Here is an 18,759-nt window from a genome sequence, read left to right as displayed (position 1 = left end):
ATAGCGAACTTGGCCTATCCGTGCAATATTGACCAGGGCGATCGAGGGTCTGAATAATGTACTCCTAATAATCATGTAGGCCTAAAGCAAATGGGAAAAAATGAGAATGAAAAATAAAAAAAGGAGGAGTGTCCGAGTGGAGAATGCGAATTGAAGTAATATAGGAATAAATGATCTAGAAGGAAAATCAATACCAAAACCAAAAAAGAAGAATACGAAACTTCTTTTTAATTTTCTTTTCATTTTTTGTATTGCATTCCCCATTCCCCGTTTTGCAATTTCCCATTTTTTGACTTGGTAGATAGGGCCGGGGCTCCCCCTCCGCAGTCGACACCCTTGCCTATTCAACATGTTTAAGTGCAATGGTGACATAAATATAATGTTGTTTTTTTAGTTTACAACTAAAACGGCACACTCAGGCCGCACAGCAAACTGTCGATTATGCAAGCGATTGGGCGGACAAACGAAATTTGTAAACTTTTCAAACTATTGAATCTAATTATACATGTATAATGATAGACTTTGACATGATGTTCAGAAATGATTCTACGTTTCAACATTTCATCAATTCTTTTCCTTTTCTTTCCTTTAATTCGCCTCCTTATTTTTTTTTCTCGGACTAGAAAATGTTGGGGGTTATGAGTGCCCACATATATAGACTTTACGCCATGCAGTGTCCGAAGTAAAAGAAGTAGAGACATCATGCATGCTGCTTTTATTTCTTCACATTATTTTATTATCATAGTACGATGACATTGAGCTAACATATACCATTTTCCATTTTGATAAAAAGGCCCGAGAGTAATTCTGTTGTCTATTAGGTCGGCCACTATGACAGACCATAGAGCTAGAAAGAAATGGACAGATTGATTAACCTGGACGTAAAATTCCTAGGAAAGTGATTTATACCAGCTTTGGCGTTAACCAGCAAAATGCTGTCCTGCCCATGCAGTTCCTACGGGAGTTACCATAAACAAAAACAGAAACAGAGTGTTCATGTCTAGTTGTCTATAAAGAACTTTTTCTGAACCAATTTTCCTTCTATTCTATTTGTAACAGAATGACCAATAAATGAAGGTTTCTCATTGACTATTCTCCTTTATTTTATCTTTACCATATGAACTTCAAACAAGATATAAAATAACATCATGAAAATGACAATAAAAAAAGAGATTTGGACCTGTAACTCTGCGACAACATTTTATAGGGCTGGTACTCTTCTGATCTATTCAAATCATTTATTTATTGATCAATCGCAAACATTATTTTATCAATTAAATTGATATACAAAGGGCCTCTGAAACATTTTACAAATCTAATTATATGAAGAGATTGATTAGGCGATATTTATTTAAATTAAAAACGGTTGTACCCAGTAGCGTACCTATAGGAAAAAGGGATTTAATCGTACAGAAAAAAAATTGACAAGCAAAAAAAAAAGGAAGGAAAAAAAGGTCTTCAAACTCGTAAAGGGGGGGGGGGGGGGGGGGGGGGGGGGGCGGGGGGCAAAAAAGGTTTTCAAACTCGTCAGGGGGGCAGGGAGGGATACGTCCTTTGCATGGGTTGTGACTCGTCGGGGGGGGGGCAGACAACCCTGCCCCCCCGTATGTACGCTAGTGGTTGTACCTCCGAACAAAGAAATGCTTAACCTTAAATAAATGGCTACAATAAAACGACATCAATATTCAATTTGATAAAAAGTGTCTTAAAGATTACTAAAACTACAAAATATTTTTTTGACATATGGGTAGGCCTACAAATATAGAATAAATATTTTGATAAGAATCAATAATGATTCTTGATATAATGAAGCTGGCAAAAATTTATATTATACGTAGTGTAGCACCCATGCAGGGTATATTGCTTAACAACATTGGTTAGGTATCTTATGTGAAAGCTTTCCTCAGTTTTTGAATAGTTTTAAAACTTTATGATAATAATTATTAAATAAATTGAACAGACTGAAATTTAGAATTGTATTCATTTAATTGTACATGTCTTCACCAGATACTTTTAATGTAAGATAATCATGTTTGGTATCAATATATAGAAATCAAATCCTGATGGCCTATTGTGATTTAAAGCTGTAATTTTCAGCCGTTATTATTTGTCATATTGTGCTTAACTGATGCAATATCTTAACATCGTAGAATGATTGCAACGGCAATTTTCACATCGTAGCTTGATCGCAGTCGCAACCTTTACATCGTTGCTTGATCGCAGTAGCAATCTTCAGGGCAATCCAGCCAGTCATGCTCGGTGCACAGCTTACAGTAGCGAGTACAGTAAAACTCCAGCTCTAATAAAATTTGAAAAAAATAAAGTAACCATTTATTATTGTGGATATACTTCTTGTTACAAGATTCACAATAAAAAGACGTAGTATAAAGCATCATATAAAGCAATATAATAATAACGTTTTAAATATTCAATACTCATAAATATTCTCTTTAACATTTTAAAAATCAAATTACAAGTACTGTCAATGCGTTGGGTCCGAAATGAAACAACGCGTCCCTCCTACTTTTTGCGTGGGGGGGGGGGGTACATTAATTTTGTTTCGAGATTTTTGAATTGAAAAGAATAAATACAAATACATTCAGAAATATACTAATTCTCTTCAATTAGAATTATCTTCAATACAGCACGATATCAATATTTTATTTTTATATCTTTCTTTAGAAATCATATCTATCTTTTATTTTGATTTCTTTCTTTATAAATTATGTTGCTATACAATAGGGATGCATGCAACAAATTATGAGAACCAACATGACTGAAAACGCCATTTTCGAGAAATGTGTTACTAACTTCTGGAGAGGAGTTGATTTGATGCTAACCTAAACACAATAAATGATAATATCCCATCAAACATTCGTTTGAATAATAATCTATCAAAGGCAAATAGACTACCTGGCTTTCTCTTGCATTTACATGTAGCACATCCAAACTCATCAGCTTGATAGCCATGGGGACAATCATTCATACAGCGAATGGCAGGACACTCAAGAAGATTTCTGTCTGTAAACAGAATGTATAAACATTGGAATCTCATTGGCTATATAAGGGCAAATTTGTGCCAAACAACAAAGACCCATATGGTCGAGCATATTATATCATAGTCTTGCAAAATTAAAAAAAAAGTTTTCAATAAAATTAAAGCTAACTGCATGCATGGGATCGTGGCAGATAATCGGTTGAAAACTAAACGTCATTGATAAATCAATTACGAAACGGAAAATGGTCGAGCATAATCATTTTATTCATTTCCAGCACTTAGAGGGACGGGGGGCATTAGACGTAAATGTAACCTCATAAAAGGTTGCCAATTCAAAATGACAATAACTTGTGTATCTTGTAATTTGGCAGGCTAAAATGGGGGCTATCACTAAAAAAAGATCAAATTCCTTCACAAACAATCCCTCTTCACCGTATAGCCCGGCTAGGATGTATGTGACAAAAATTGCCCTAATTGCTGTCATTCAAATTAACACTTATGTTTTTCCATTTTAAAAAAAATATAACTGTAAACACAAACAATACAGTACCATTTTCATTATAATAAGGTTAGTTTACATAAGAAGACATGCCTTCCCTAAAAGTCGGGGTCCGCTTGTACTAATCTACCAAACATTATGGCAGAAAATCAAGTTAAACATTATATACTTACTGCAGCTCGAACAGGCCCAGTAACCTTTGATGCAGGCACTATATTGGTATAAAGACATCATATAAAAGTAATTATCTTAAGACGCAGTAAATATAAATTTTATTCGTAAAACTACCAAAATAACACCTCATTTAATTAGTGGCGGATCCAGGATTATGAAATAGACATGATAGAGGGGTGCAAATGGCTATTTTCTTATATTTAGCTATGTTAATAGGCCTATGTATGATCAAGATAGAGTGGGCGTGAGTCCAGTGCATCCCCGCTTGGAATAACAAACAATGATAAAGCAAGATTGACTATATGCAGGTTTGAAAATATGAATTTCTGATATCAGTTTTAAAAAAGTAAAGTTTGCTTGATCTAACTGCAGTCACACTTCGACTATTGAACCTTCTTATTCGGGAATATGCTCTAGAATTGGGGAAATTCGTTTTATAATTTTTGTGTGATGGGGGTGTTTAATAGTGCGAGAAGCAGACGATGGGGCCATCAAAATGAGTAACCACAAATAAAGACAATATAATGCAACCTATCAGATGGGAGTAAGGGTAACCACTACAAGAACCAAACCGTGACCAGAGTGTACGTGATAACCGCGGCAACCCCGACTCCTTCCTCTCCCCCAAACCCCAACAGAATGATATCACCAGCAAGGGGTAACCAAAATTGACAATCGCTGCAGGAAACGTGATATTCAACAGATGGGGATTAGCCGAAAATAGTAATCACGGCAAGAATCCATATTACCATTTTCTTTCTTTATTTCATATTAAGGGAGTAAATCAAATCTATAAAAAAGTGAATTTGAAGAACTTACCATCCTCCGCAGGGCTGATCCGATTCCTTTTGTTCACCGTCTTTGTACCATCGACCTTCATCCGGTTCATAGCATCCACGACCAGCCTCTATACAGAACACAATTATTTAAGTCAAAATTTTGAGACACAAAACAATTTTATAACGAAATAAATCATTTTAGTTTATGATGGTAATCATGGCATTATCGATATACTAAATTTCCATTCAATTTGGCCAATATGTGACCAAAATTATTTTGGAAATCGATATCGATAAGAATCAAGCTTACCCATTGAGAATGAAAATGGCGAGATCTTTTATAATTAACTTTAATAAAACATACAGAAAATTTGTTCCAGAATTTCCCTTCAAAATTAATGTAACATTCTACCACAATGAAAAATTTAATTATTCGAGAGTGGTGGGCAAAAATGAAAACGATTGCTGATAGAAAAACTATATGAAATTAAATAAATTAGGGGAAAAACTTAGGACTAGATAATCCAGTAAATATAATTATACTTATATAGCGCTCAATACTTACTTTGTCAGAAGTCTCTAAGCGCTCTACAGTATATGCAGCATAATTACCCTGGCTTTAGCAGTGCAGCTGTTACTGTTAGCGCGCTGCGTTTCAAGGAATAAATTCCTGCCAGGTACCCATTTACCTCACCTGGGTTGAGTGCAGCACATTGTGGATAAATTTCTTGCTGAAGGAATCTGAAGGAAAATAGTTGTTGTGTATCATGCTGCTACTTATTCGGATAAAAATTATGTTCTAGAATTGAGGGAAATTCGTCATATAATTTTTGTGTGATCGAGACAACGGCACGGTAATACTATCAGTCATATAAACTTTGGTTCATACCTTCACAGTATTTTCGGCATTCGGCTTTAGATTCGAAGTTGTTCGGGTTTCCTCGGCATCCTCCGTAAGAAAACGGAATACATTTTCCTTTCGCACTGCTGAAAGCCCATCGTTGTGTGTAGTCCGTACAAGGTCCTTTCTTTGCCTTCAATTCACATGCATCTTGAAGAAAGAAACAAATAAATTTTATTTGGGCCAGTTTGATGTCAACAACACAATGCAAGCCAACTTTTTGTTGCTGTACCGTCTGAAATCACAAATATTTTAACCGTTTCCACCGAGAAAAAAATGAAAAATCTTGCTCCTTGTAAATATGTAAAATCATAATAGATCACGGTGAGTGAAAATATTTTTCTCATAGAAGCATGTATGAAATAATGTGTCTAATGATATTTTAGAATGTTATGATCGGGATGGGGCCGAGTTTTGGGTGGATTTTCGTCAAACGTCAGAGTGTATATATACCTCTTTGATAAAAAATATTAGTATTGATATAAGTTTGCAGGGGTCGCAGAAGCGGGGGGGGGGGGGGGGGGCGGGTGACGCCCCAGCGCCCCCGTTTTTTTTTCTTAAACCATGTAAAAAAAAACATAAAATGATCAGATTGTTATTTTTTTTGCATGAAAATCGTTGCGGCCCCTGGTGTGGACATCATTTTCAGAAAATGAGATGATAGACCGCCCCTCCTATCATTCATAATTATATTAGCCAAAATACGAAACCAATCACATCATAATTTAAAAAAAATGATTTAATATTATATTACAGTTATGTGCAGCAATGGAAACTGCATTTGTTTTAATGAAACTGTTCTGATAGACGAATGACGTCGCCGAGAAAATTTGATAATGTTATATATGATTTAAATCATCGACCCTTGAAGGACGTACTTTTCCGGGCAAGCCGGGTGGATTAGCTACAAATGGCTGGTCATTTATCTTTTCCACGTCTCATGAAGAGAGAATTAAAATAGAAAGCGTCAGTGACGCTTGAGATGACGTTTCGTCAACACATTTTAATCAAAGCAATGAGTCACTCGTCGACGATTAATAAAGGGAAAACAAAGGGGATTCATGATTAAAAGCCTTTCGGATAGGGCAAAAGAAGCCCCTTTCGGGGTGAACCGATATGGTAGAACTTCTCTTTTAAAGGGTAGGCTATATTCTAGGGGGAGGGGATGTTAACTCCTTCATAATAGAGATATTTTTTTTCAAAAGTGTAGACGGTGGTGAAAAGCATTGGTATTCATTGTTCTCAGCAAACATATCTTAATGCCTTTCAGACAGAACTAAATTTCCATACATGAAGCAATAATTTTCACCAGATTTTCATGAGTCTACACAATTATACAAGTCATGTAAGAAAAAAAAATCTAAAGGAACGTTACATACGAAGAGGAAATGTGTTTAAAGTGTTTAACTATTCGAACACAGTAATGGGAATAAACAGCTTTACCATGTTTACATGCGTTTATTTTACCAAAATCTGCCTCTATACAATTCGTTACAAGAAAAAAAAGGAAAAATGTAGTTGTTGTTTTACACTGCATGAGGTCATGCGTATTATGAAGAAGAACAAAACAGTATACTAATTAGAAAATATCTTGCTCTCCGAGGGCCCCCCCTATACTCTGTCTATATGTCTGTCTCATTTCTTCCCCCCCCCCTCTCTCTCTTTCTTCAATTCGGCCGTGGATAAAGTTATATGCTAGTAAAATGGAAAAGAATCTCTCTTACGATATTTTCATATTTCAACTAGATGTAGACTTCTTTCTAAATCTAAATAATTTTCCTGAAGAGAAATTTTCTTTTGAAGATTCACAATTAATCTACTTGTTATTATATGATTCTGCAAGTCGATTTAGAGTGACATGGAACTGCATGGATATATTTTTGGAGCGAGGTCATGCAAAAAATGAAAATATCATGATTTTATGTTAAAGAAAATACAAAAAGAAAGGTGAGGATCAAGCACCATGAAGTATAAGTACGCAAACTCATTAAAAAGACGCATAATTTCCAATTCATTGACTTTGGCTTTTATATCCATCCGATTTTCGATATACCAAGATCGTCTCAATTCATATTAATTCTCATAATTTTTTTTATAGATTTGCTTGTGCAATGGTACTTTTAATTCATGTGAATTTGTGGAACTCGTACAAGCTACTATAATTAGGTCTATTTTGGAATGATGAACGTTTTGAGAGAACACTTATTAGAAGACTTAGCCCCCCCCAAAAAAAAATAATAATAATAAATAATAAAATAGGGCTACAGTTCATTTATTTCAACTATTTCTCATGCGGCGATTCTTTAGGTAAATGCATAAGTTTATGAAACACAATATACCAAACCGAGTACTTTACGAAGCAGCTTACCTCTTGTGAATGCAGACATTGCACATGCTACCATAGCGAGGAGGGCAAACGAGAATAGCTGCTGAGAATACATCTTGAATCTTTGGTGGAAAATTTCCGAATTATTGTTTCATGGACAACTGATGAAGAAGACTGTATGGTCATTAATTCCGTCAGGAATGAACAGTGTTGGTATCCGGAAATGATATCACCTTATATGCACTACATCTCAGTGAAAATATTGGGCCAATCAGAATTCGCTTCTGGTTTAGGGCAATGTGATTGGCGGACCTGCGGGCCTTGCTCGTGAATATTCATTTAGAATGCTAAACAACACGCCAATTAGAATCTAATTTGTCAATACTAGTAAGTGACTGGAGGGAATATCTCCCGCATCATTGTATATGGGCGCGGAACAAGTGGGGTCAAAATAACAGTTCGGAAAGAGCAGGATGTGGCTGATCAGAGGAAGAGGTGGAGGATGAGGAAATGAAAAAGTAAAGTGGGACAAATGATTACAAAACTAGGTAACAAAAAATATTCAAGAAAAAAATAAGAAAACAGGAATTAGGAGTAGCAAGAGGAAGAAGAATAGAAATATAAGAATGAGAGGAAAGATGAGGAAGGAGAATAGAAGGAGAAGGGAGGACATGAGGTTGTTCACAATGTACGTGGTGGTGCTTGATGGTGATGACGATGACTGCGAGGATGTCAGGATGATGATGATGATGGAGACGATGATGATGGTATGATGAGGAAGACGATGATTGATGATGATGATGACGACGATGACTACGACTACAGTTATGATCGTATAATGAATGATGAACATAATGGTCACTTCATGAAACAAAAATTTACTGAAAAGGTGCCTATTATGTTGACACTCACACTACAGAACACGATTGTTGACTTCTGGAAATTCATGAACCATTCCCCGACTCAAAACGGGTTAGTGAGTGATGAGCGAATTAGTTACCTTTAAAATAAAAAAAGGGTGTTGATGCGTTTCTTCATTGAGTAAGCGAAGGAAGTCATTGAAAATCTTATTTTCAATATTATTTACCGGATGTGTCAGATTCACATCCCATGTAATCTTAACCACTGGCGGATCCAGGGGGGGGGGGCACCGTCCCCCCCCCGCCCTTTGAGAAGCAAAATTAAAATTTGTAATATAAAGAAAACAATGCCGTCAAAACCGAAGTGTGCCCTCCTCTTTTGAAAGTGAAGACCTTGTTTTATTTATTTTTTTAAATAATATTTTGCTTGTCAAATTTTATCGAGGACGAAATATTAATTCTTGGTTAAGAACCTTTTTCTTGCTTGTCAAATTTTCCTAGGAAAAATGTGCTCCCCCCTTTCTAAAATCCTGGATCCGCCCCTGATCTTATAACAACATGACTAAGGGTGATCTACTCGGCCTACGTGACCAAATATCTGTTAACACAGGAGTTCTATCTACCAGAGTTGAATAAACAGTCATTCATGAACGTGCGGTGCTCTCACTTTATTGGGTCGGTCGGGGATTTAAACCCTTTCAAATTTGTTTTACAAAAAAGAGAAAATCTTATACTGACACTGTATTCTTAATTAAAAGCTAAAGAGTTTCATTCTTTTCCTTCTGGTCAATTTGAGAAATAGCTACAGCGTTCTATAACCAAATATTTAAAAATGCCAAAACATCGGCTCGCCCGCCTTAATCTCTCGCAATTCATTAGAAATCATGCTGTATCCAAACTGGGTCCCCTCATTTTTTTTTGCCTTATTAAGCCACTGGATAATATATTTCAAAACCTGGGTATATAAAGTAAATGGAGAAATAGAGTTTAGTGGAAAACGGAAAATGGATATTCCTTCTACAAAATCAATCACTCGAGATTATCCGGATGGTTAGCCGACCGTGTCACATTGTGACGTATTTGCATCTGCGTTGAAAACAGATGGGCTTAGGTCCGCAGGAAAAGGGCTGATCTCGAACCTTGAATTGTATGGCCCAGTGACACATATGTACCTTTATCTCATGACAGAGAAAAACACTTAATTAAAATCATACCTTTATTAGAAATAATTAAGTCAAGAAGCCGACGGGCTTGACATTTTCAAAAAGGAGTGGGAGGGGCTTATATTTTTGGCAGTGACAATAATTATAATGTTTTGGGCAAGACATGGTCGTCATCGCCTCGTCGGAGAGGACATTAATTAGTATTGATACAATCATGACGGATCCGGGGGGGGGGGGGGGTGGGGGAGCCGGCCCATGCCCCCTTGAGAAGCACAATTAAAATTTGCAGTGTAAAATGCCGTTAAAACAGAAGTGTGCCCCCCCCCCCTTGAAAGTGAAGACCCCTTTCCCCTTTTTTTGTGCTTGTCAAACTTTTTCGTGGACGAAATGTCCTTAATTTTTTATCAAAAACCTTTTTCTTTTTTTGCTTGTCAAATATTTCCTCGGGAAAAGGTGCCCCCCCTCTTTGATCCGCTCCTGGATACAATGTCTATAATCGATAGGCCTACCATACAGGCATTCTTTATTTCTTTGATTGTTGAACATACACTCAGAGTGGTCTAGTCTATTATTTTTTTTAATGATCGGAAATTAGGAATTAAGGAAGTTGAACAAAATTAGGATGTGGAGAAACTGAAAATAATAAATATTGGTAACTTGGATCAATATTATTATAAACAACGTACGGCGCTGCACGCTTATTACTCATAAAATAATTTTCCTACTGTGGGGGGGAATTAAATCATATATGAATATATGCATGTATATTGTCCAAGCTAGAACTTTTTGAGCGGGAGGAGGTATTCAACCCGATAATTTCTGGGATTGAGAACTATAGCTGGAAAATATTTTCTGTTCCATTTCAATAAGCGATGTATTATAATGAGCCAGTGTATGAGGGGACACAACATGGTGTCTGTAATGAAAGTTTCTTAAAAAGTTCCCAGCGAGCGAACATTTTTGGCCGATTAAATGAAAATCTAACTTTGACATACAACATTCAGAAACTGATATCGCATCTTATACCCTTTGTTTCCCCCTTCCCTTTGTTTGTGGAACTTGCTGTTTGTTTTATTTATATTTATTATTATTATTACTTTTATTTTTCATATGGGGGCAAGGGTTCCAAGCCCCCCACCCCCTTCTATAAGCAAGTGATATTTATCTATGAAAATGTGTTTCGGATTGGTATTTGTTTCACCTGCTGCCAGACTTATAATTCCTTTGCCGTAGCTGGCGTGTTACAACATTAAAAATTGTGTTGATTGATAAAAAAAGGTCTCCTGATAAATCTCTTCAAGAAGTTTTGATTTCTTTTTTACATATAAACTTATAAACATCATTTTTTTAAAAAGGCTTTTGAATCCTTGATCCCATGAGGTCACATATACCACTCAATTCATGTTAATCTTTGGTAAATCATTCAACCTGAAATTACAAATGCTTTTTCATCGGTTCGAGTTGCAGCCAGGATGACCGATCAACGCAACGGCAAAGGGGCAGTGACCCCTCTCCTCCAAATTTTTAATGACTTGCAATTTTTACTCCTTTTTCTTGTACAAGTAGACCAAAAGTGTGCATGAAATCATTTCTTTTTAAATAAAAAAAATACAAAAAGCATCCAGCTTGGTCGCTATGCTCACTCGTTTTCATGCACTTTTCTTTGAAAGTTCATACTCGTCTCCTCCCCCCACACCCACCCTGGGAAAAAAAATTGCATAGGGATTACGACTATGGCAGCCAGAGAATAATCTGGAAGTATATATGACCCCCATGACCTTTCAAAACAATTCAAGGGCACTTATCTGTGGAGTTAATTGGTTGTAGGCCTTTTTAGTTCCGTCTGTGATTTTCACAGATAAAATGTTACAAGCTTCTGAAAATATCTTCTGATTGGCCGAGAGCGAATTAGTCGGTGAAAATCAGACAAAGCCGTTAAAAAGATGCTCTGGGCTGATGTTTAAAATAGAGTAAAATTCACAGGGCAAATCGGATAAGAAATAACGAAGTTATTGAATCCCTACGATTCATGAAGACAAGCCTTTGTTTCACCGGAATAATACAAATCCTTATAATTCAATAACTTTGTTATCCGATCATTACGAAATTTTCAGCATTTTGCTTTGTGGATTGTAGGCCTACTCTATTTATTTAGATATAGATATATTCAGCCGTATCCTTTTAATGCTCCCCATACTGAAAGGAATATCTCCATTAGAACATGAGGGGGGGGGGGGGCCTCGGAAAATGCGAAAGGTTAGGTAAACCCTGGAAAGTTTTTTTTTTACAAAAAAAAACTAATAGATCACCTTCAAGTCGTAGGACCTATTGCCACTGGCGTACAGATGCGGTTAAAAAAAAATTCCACAGCCAAGAATTAAAGGAGAAATGCAAAGAAAGTGAAAGGAAAAGAGTGAAATGTGATGGGAACTATGACGACAAAACCTACCACAAAATAAGATTTCATTTTCAAAAAGACCAATACATTTGCTCGCTCGCTTGCCACCTCGTAAGGCCACTGCACATCTTACGATTTGTCTGCGACTTGATTTTGGAATAAAACGTAATAAAATTTGCTACGAATATTGAAAACATGTAATGTTCTGAATAATCGTACTTATTCCTATGTTCAAATATGTGACTATGCTTTCATCCTTCCTAGAAAAAAGCTGATTAAATAGAGTACCGAAGTGACGTCATCTATTTTCCATTTCAGCATTTTTGATACTATATTTTGGTAGAGCATGATAAAAAACTTCCACTGCCAAAATGTGGAGCGAATCTGTCCATGTGGGCCCCCCGAGATACGACCTCATGAATACATAATTAGCCACAGTGAAACCATTGTATTATTGGCCTGGGGCGGTATTCTGAACATTGTCTTATCTCCATATTTTATCATATCTCAGAGATATGACAAAATCGGTATTCTGGTGGATGTCATAACTTTTGTCACAAAAATTGTCATAAATTTTGTCTTATCTCTTTGGCGCGCACCAAAAATACGCGGCTTTAATGCGCGTAATCCTTTTATACAAGCAAAAGATATGACAAAAGTTATGACAGGGGGTAGCAGTCATAAATTTTGTCATATCTTTTAGTACCAAATATCCCGATACCCTGCCGACTGAATGTCAAGCATATAACGATATCATTTAGATTAGATTGTGGCATAAGTTTCACTCATCATCCACGACAATTTTTAGAATTATTTTGTCATGCTACAATTAGTTAGGCCCTACATATTAATTTCTCCTTTTTTTCTCTGTTTTCCTTATTTTTCTACTTCTCTAAAATCCTTCACAGCTCCCTGTCTCTCTTTGTAATTAAGCGCATCAATATTCGCGTAGTTGCGCGATGCCAGCAACAGAATTGGGGATATCCCCTACCTGTCACGGGGCATTCCTATTGGCTAGAAGGGCTCCCACTGGGAACTAACGATGATTTTGATTGGATTGCTTCCGAAAAGATGGGCGGGAACTTTGAGAGATATGACAGGGAAAAGACAATGTTCAGAATACCGATTTGTGACAATCATAGCGGTGTCACATCTCGGAAAGAAATGACAAAATTTATGACAAAAGTTATGACAGAGTTACAGAATACCACCCCTGGTTCCTAACTTACAGAACGCTAGAACCAGGCCAATATTACATTGACTTTAATTCACATTTTCATGAGCAAAATGTGATTTGTTCCAAAATCGGATCGTGGGCAAGTCGTAAGGTGTTGCCGCATGCGCCATGTTGTGCCCCCTCAATTGTTTTGGCTCACTACAGTACTACAACCTATTGCCCCCCCCCTTTTTAGATTAATATATTTATGCGGGTACAGCTCCCTATAGTATAACATCTCTTCATAACATGGACTTCGTATGGCAATAACCCATTCGTCTTTATAGTTGGCCTCATGTTTTTTATCACAATCGGAGATTCAGCACATGAACAATTTTCTTGTAGGTTCTCTAGTTTTTAAATGTGTACTCCGGAGTTCATTCTTGTACATTTGGAAATTATGAACGGGGCCCGGAGAAGAACCCCCCATTCAACTTTTCATACCTAACCCTTTTGATTGCAAATTTTCTTGATTTTTATTGATTCCTTTTAATAATTGTGCATTAGATTGGGGAAATTACAATTTCAAAAACTTAGGTGCACACTTTGCTTTTTGTCAAAGCATATATAAACAAATGACTTTATTGTACTATTCACTCACTGTCGAACGTCTGTAAACACGTTCCATGCATTTCTTCAGTCTCCCTCCCAGAAAACTTGAGACATCAACATTCACACCACATACTAATACTCGATTCAAAATTTTGGTGAAGTCTGAAGACCATAGCTCTGACAACCTGGGCATGTATCCTGAAAATTACTTTATCATCCATCAATCATCAAAATCTAGGGGAGCCCGCCATCGGAATGAGTTTGATAACGGGTGGAAGGCAAAATGTGCATAGAATAAGAATTTGGTCATTTTCTGTTTTGCATATGGTTACTGAAAGGGGGGGGGGGGTGAGCAGTTCCATGGCCCCCAATTGGCTGTTCACTTATGAACTGGGAGCTGGTCCGTGGACACAAATGTTCACTGAACCAATTACAAGAAAACATTCAACATGGTTACATTTACATCAACGAGAATAATTTTCAGAATACCTGCCCAGGATTCCCTAAACCATTTGTAATTCAAAGGAACCCAATGCAACAGTGACTCTGCTTACTTACCATGCATACACGCCGCACATCAAAGTTCTTATTAGAGGCATATTTGTAGGGGCCATTTCATAAAGCTGTTCCCAAATTCAACAGGATTTCACACACTGGTTGCCCATTTGCAAGTGAGAAATTTCCCTAATTTTCTGTTTGAACATGGTGGGAGTGGAATTCACATAACCCTCCATCAAGTGATATTTGATTATCAGATTTAGCATACCTGTAAGAAACCAAAATTCACTCTCAGCTGAAGGGAATAAAAATGTATCAATTCAGCATGCAAAGAATATGTTCCAGTTGTTGATAAAATCTTGCAGAACTTCCAAACAGCTTCTCCCCTAAAAAACGCTTGTCACTTAGTAGTCACTCCATTCACATTAAACACAGGATACGGCCTACAAGTATACCAGCTTCAATGTCTGCTTTTTCACTTGAACCTCTTCACCTTGCCCTATCAGATCACAAAAAAATTTATACAAACTGGACTGCTGATGCAGTCCACCAACTCTTACAAGTTCACAAAAAAATGATCAACCTTGGTTTATCAATAGCCACTGAGCCAAAATAGAGTAATTTCCTATGTCACATAGGGCTGAAACTGAGAGGTAGACAGACTTATTTCTGAATAAAATGGGGAAAATGTTTGGATGCTTAAAAACATGGAAACTGGTAAGTTGGTCTGGAAATAGTCTTGGGGCCATTTTATTCTCCATTAATTTTGCCTGTATACCACCACACTCCTACATGTTCTCTCCAGAGGGCAACAAAGGATGTCTGAAGGGCTTTAAAAATGAGATAAAAGAATGAGATGTTTTGAAACATAATGGAAAAGATTTATTACAGGCTGATACACCACAACAGTTTTTGAGTGAAAGATGTAAAAGTATGCAATAAAAACAACCACAAAGGGCACAGCAATCTAGCACAATGAATGAATTTGATGAAGATTGAGTTTTCTTGATTTTCAGATGGAATGTTGTAACTAAAATAATGGGAGAGCGTCTGTATAGCATGATGAAGTCTATCAATGTTTCCATCCATAGCAGCAAAGACCCAGTCATCAACAGCTTTCATGAGAACCAATTGATTTCACACAGGATGCAGCCAAGGATGTCTTCATGGATAAGACCTCGCGGTGATAGGAATATAGATGCACAGAAGTATAGACTCTGGGATGGTGAGGAAGTAAGATTGTGAAGAATGATCCGAAGTCCCTATTCAACAGCAAGAGTGCGATGCCCAGAAGAGTGGCCGTTCCTGGTGGCAGTCTACTTGGACCTGGCACGCATCTTTCTCCTCTTACGCTTCAGGCTGTTTGAAAGACAAGAAAAAAGAAAATTGATGTCAATGGAAAAGTCTGAACTACTTCATTTCTCTCTTTTAGATCTGCTTTCCATTATAAGAGGAAGTTCAGATTATAATGCAATATTTCAAATTGTTACTTTATGAATTGGCTATTATTTCATTGCAAGACAGAATTCTTTTGTCTACATAATATTTTGACCAAACAAAAATTAGTGTCTACTGTACTCATGAAAATTGACAGACAAGGAAACAATTACAAGGGGTCCATGACAGGTCCATCACCAAAATGTAAAAAAAAAAAAAAGGAGCAAAGTTGGCTAACCCCACTCTGTAAATTGCTTTCCAGTTCCATACCACTTGTAAGTGAAAAGGACAAAAGTGGACAAATAGCCCCTGGACATTGAAAAATAACTTCTTAACTTGGGCTGGATGTATTGTATAGTAGACTGTAACTTACCGTCGCATACGTTTCTTGCGCCACTGTTGCATACACGATTGATTGAAGAGCATGAAAAAAACAAAGAGAAAGAACAAATTTGTAAGTTTGTTAATTCTAACATTACTTCCTAAACACAATTCAAAGTCAAATTTCTATAGCAGTGTACACCAGGGTCTAATGCCTTTGGACAAAACATATACAGGTTACTACATGTAAGTGACCCAACTCTCTCTTGAGATCACAGAAATCTTGTTTGAATCAGGCAAAATTTGTCCAAGAAATTGTAAATAAGAGACATGTTTTGCATACTCAGGTCATAAAATTTAGCTACTCCCATGTGACACACATGTCAAATTAAAAAAGTTCTCACTACTCCTTTGATGGATTTGGTGTCAAACTTTTGCCAATATTTTGCACCTTTGAATCCACACTTGCCATAGTGAATTTCTCTTTGAATTATTTCCGCCAATATTTGCTAAACATATAGATCTAGTCATTGGTTAATCAATGGGTATACATATGGTTTGATGAAAATCTGTCATGTGGAGTTTTGAATTTTTAAAGTGTTGATTCAGTGATATAACAGCCAAGGAGCTCCCCCATGTGTTGCATGATATAAATCCCCCAAAATGTCACTTTCTCACAAATTTAAGTTTTTTTTTAATTGTGCAGTGGAACTATCAGTCACATCATTTAATATCCCCTTACTACAAAAATATTTGTCATTTTCCATTAGAACATTGATATCAACAAAATTTACATAACATGATAGGCCTGGACATAAAGGGGGGGGGGGGCTGCACATATAAATAACTTCACATAATGAAAACTTTGAAATTCAAAACTCTCGTAATTGTTTAATGGATTTCCATCAACACTTCAATATTTTTTCTCTAATTTTTCTGCTTTAATTGAAACCAACTGAAGACTTGCTCTTAAAATAAAAAAAAATGAAGAAAACATGCTTCCATTCACGAGTGGATACCATGCGCGACCATGGGGTCTCGAAAAAACACCCTTAACACGTAATTTCCATATTCTGAAAATGCACCCTTAACAAGTATTGCCGTGTGAAACCCTACCCTTAACAAGTATTGGAAACAAAACGATATTCTTGGCAAATATTCCCTGAAATGAACCCCTAAACAGTACAGGAATGTTTTGTTACGGGTCCTTCAGTCGTCGGCTTTACCTTAGATCTATTTGGTTTAGTACGACCCCAGCTTATACACCTCGTGCAAACGATCTAACACGTTGGATGGCTGCCTCTAGGTTTTATTTTGTTCTGCTTGTTGCTGGTTTTCGATTATGCTTGGACCTTTGAGCGGCTAGGCACTACCCTAAAACATTTAATTTTGTTTTATCATCCCTGCAAATTCGACCCTAAACTCATAATTTTCCCAGCGAAATGGATACCCTTTTCCATTTATATTTGTGTTTTTGACACCCTTTTCACGTTACATACATAACATGCCCTATCGTGAAAAAGACATCCTTTTTTACTAACGCAGGGGCTCCCGGCCGCGTAGCAGGGGCTCCCAACCGCTACGCGGCCGGGAGCCCAGGATCGTACATGCAATTTGGCATACTCACCTGACAAGCGTGAAGTAAAATAATTCTCCGAATAACTGGTTAAAACAGAAATCAAGCACTTAAAAAAGTTCTCTCCTTCTACCCCCGTCTCGATCGGCCAATTTTGTTATGAATTGTAACAAAATGGCCAATCGAGACGGGGGTAGGAGAGAACTTTTCGTTTTTTGAGGTTCCAGTCTGTGCCCAGATGTCAGAAAAACTGCCACTCGTTAGACCATCATCCATATAATCGTGGTATGTGCTTGATTTCTGTTTTAACTATTTATTCAGAGAATTATTTTGACCATACTTCACGCTTGTCAGGTGAGTATGCCAAATTGCACGTACGATCCTGGGCTCCAGACCGCTACGCGGCCGGAAGCCCCCTGGGTTACCTTTTTCCGTGTTTTGGGGGTCACGCTTGGTATCCACTCATCAATGTAAATAAAGTGGCCCCCCGGCCCCCATCCCAGACCCAGAAAAAACTTCAGACGAATGGTGAAAAGGGGGGTATTTAACAATTCTTCCCAATCTAATCTCCCCAATTTGAATTGATCTGATTGAAGTGAAAGTAGAAGAAAATACATAAGATTCTAGGCCCTATTTCACATTCGGCCGGTACACTCGCTCCGCAGCTACATGTAGCGCACCTCGACTCCGCCGCACTGTTAACGTTAGGGCTACATGCTACAGTCACTCCTAATTCACCACACATCACCTCGTTACACAGATCAACACGCACCAATTTACACATATAAATAAATGTTTCGAATAAACCTCACCTTATCCCTCATCCTCTAATTATAAGTATTAAAACTTCTTTTAAAGGTACTGGAAGTTTGAGGTGCTGATTATCCTTCAAAAGAAGGATTCAAACAGATTTGAGAAGCACCGCAGATTGACAAGCGTCAACTGTGAGCGATGCCTTGGTAAAGAGAGAGCGTATGGGTTACAAGTTGCCGATTTAAGAAAAGGAAACACAAACAACACATCATGCATTCGATGATAAAATCCGTCGACCAATTTTCACA

General features: G+C 37.1%; 1 protein-coding gene and 1 long non-coding RNA gene across 2 annotated transcripts; both read right to left on the bottom strand.

Annotated features, from left to right (window-relative positions):
- Positions 1-1,747: 1,747 nt before the first annotated feature.
- Positions 1,748-8,425, bottom strand: LOC121406576 (antistasin-like). Its single transcript, XM_041597586.1, has 6 exons — positions 7,720-8,425; positions 5,340-5,501; positions 4,491-4,578; positions 3,671-3,708; positions 2,914-3,021; positions 1,748-2,299 (listed from the first exon to the last, which is right to left on the bottom strand). Exons 1-6 carry the CDS (start codon positions 7,790-7,792, stop codon positions 2,202-2,204), a joined length of 567 nt encoding a protein of 188 aa, XP_041453520.1. The 5' UTR covers positions 7,793-8,425; the 3' UTR covers positions 1,748-2,201.
- A 6,796-nt stretch (positions 8,426-15,221) lies between these two features.
- LOC121424994 lies at positions 15,222-18,695 on the bottom strand. Its single transcript, XR_005971465.1, has 3 exons — positions 18,511-18,695; positions 16,175-16,197; positions 15,222-15,723 (listed from the first exon to the last, which is right to left on the bottom strand). It is a non-coding gene; the product is annotated as an uncharacterized LOC121424994 (long non-coding RNA).
- Positions 18,696-18,759: the final 64 nt, after the last annotated feature.

This window comes from Lytechinus variegatus, chromosome 1, assembly GCF_018143015.1.
Source record: "Lytechinus variegatus isolate NC3 chromosome 1, Lvar_3.0, whole genome shotgun sequence".
In the NCBI taxonomy this organism is placed as follows: Eukaryota; Metazoa; Echinodermata; class Echinoidea; order Temnopleuroida; family Toxopneustidae; genus Lytechinus; species Lytechinus variegatus.
The sequence above is the reverse complement of the archived record's forward strand: the minus strand, read 5'-3'. Positions and strand labels throughout refer to the sequence as shown.

Bases quoted from the DNA above. Each gene is read 5' to 3' on its own strand.
- LOC121406576 (XM_041597586.1), bottom strand. From the start codon at position 7,792: ATGTATTCTCAGCAGCTATTCTCGTTTGCCCTCCTCGCTATGGTAGCA. The intron at 3,022-3,670 runs GTAAGTATATAA...TTCTGTTTACAG, and splicing joins CTGGGCCTGTTCGAGCTGCA to ACAGAAATCTTCTTGAGTGT. The intron at 2,300-2,913 runs GTAGTCTATTTG...AAATTTTATTAG, and splicing joins TAAATGCAAGAGAAAGCCAG to AGCTGGAGTTTTACTGTACT.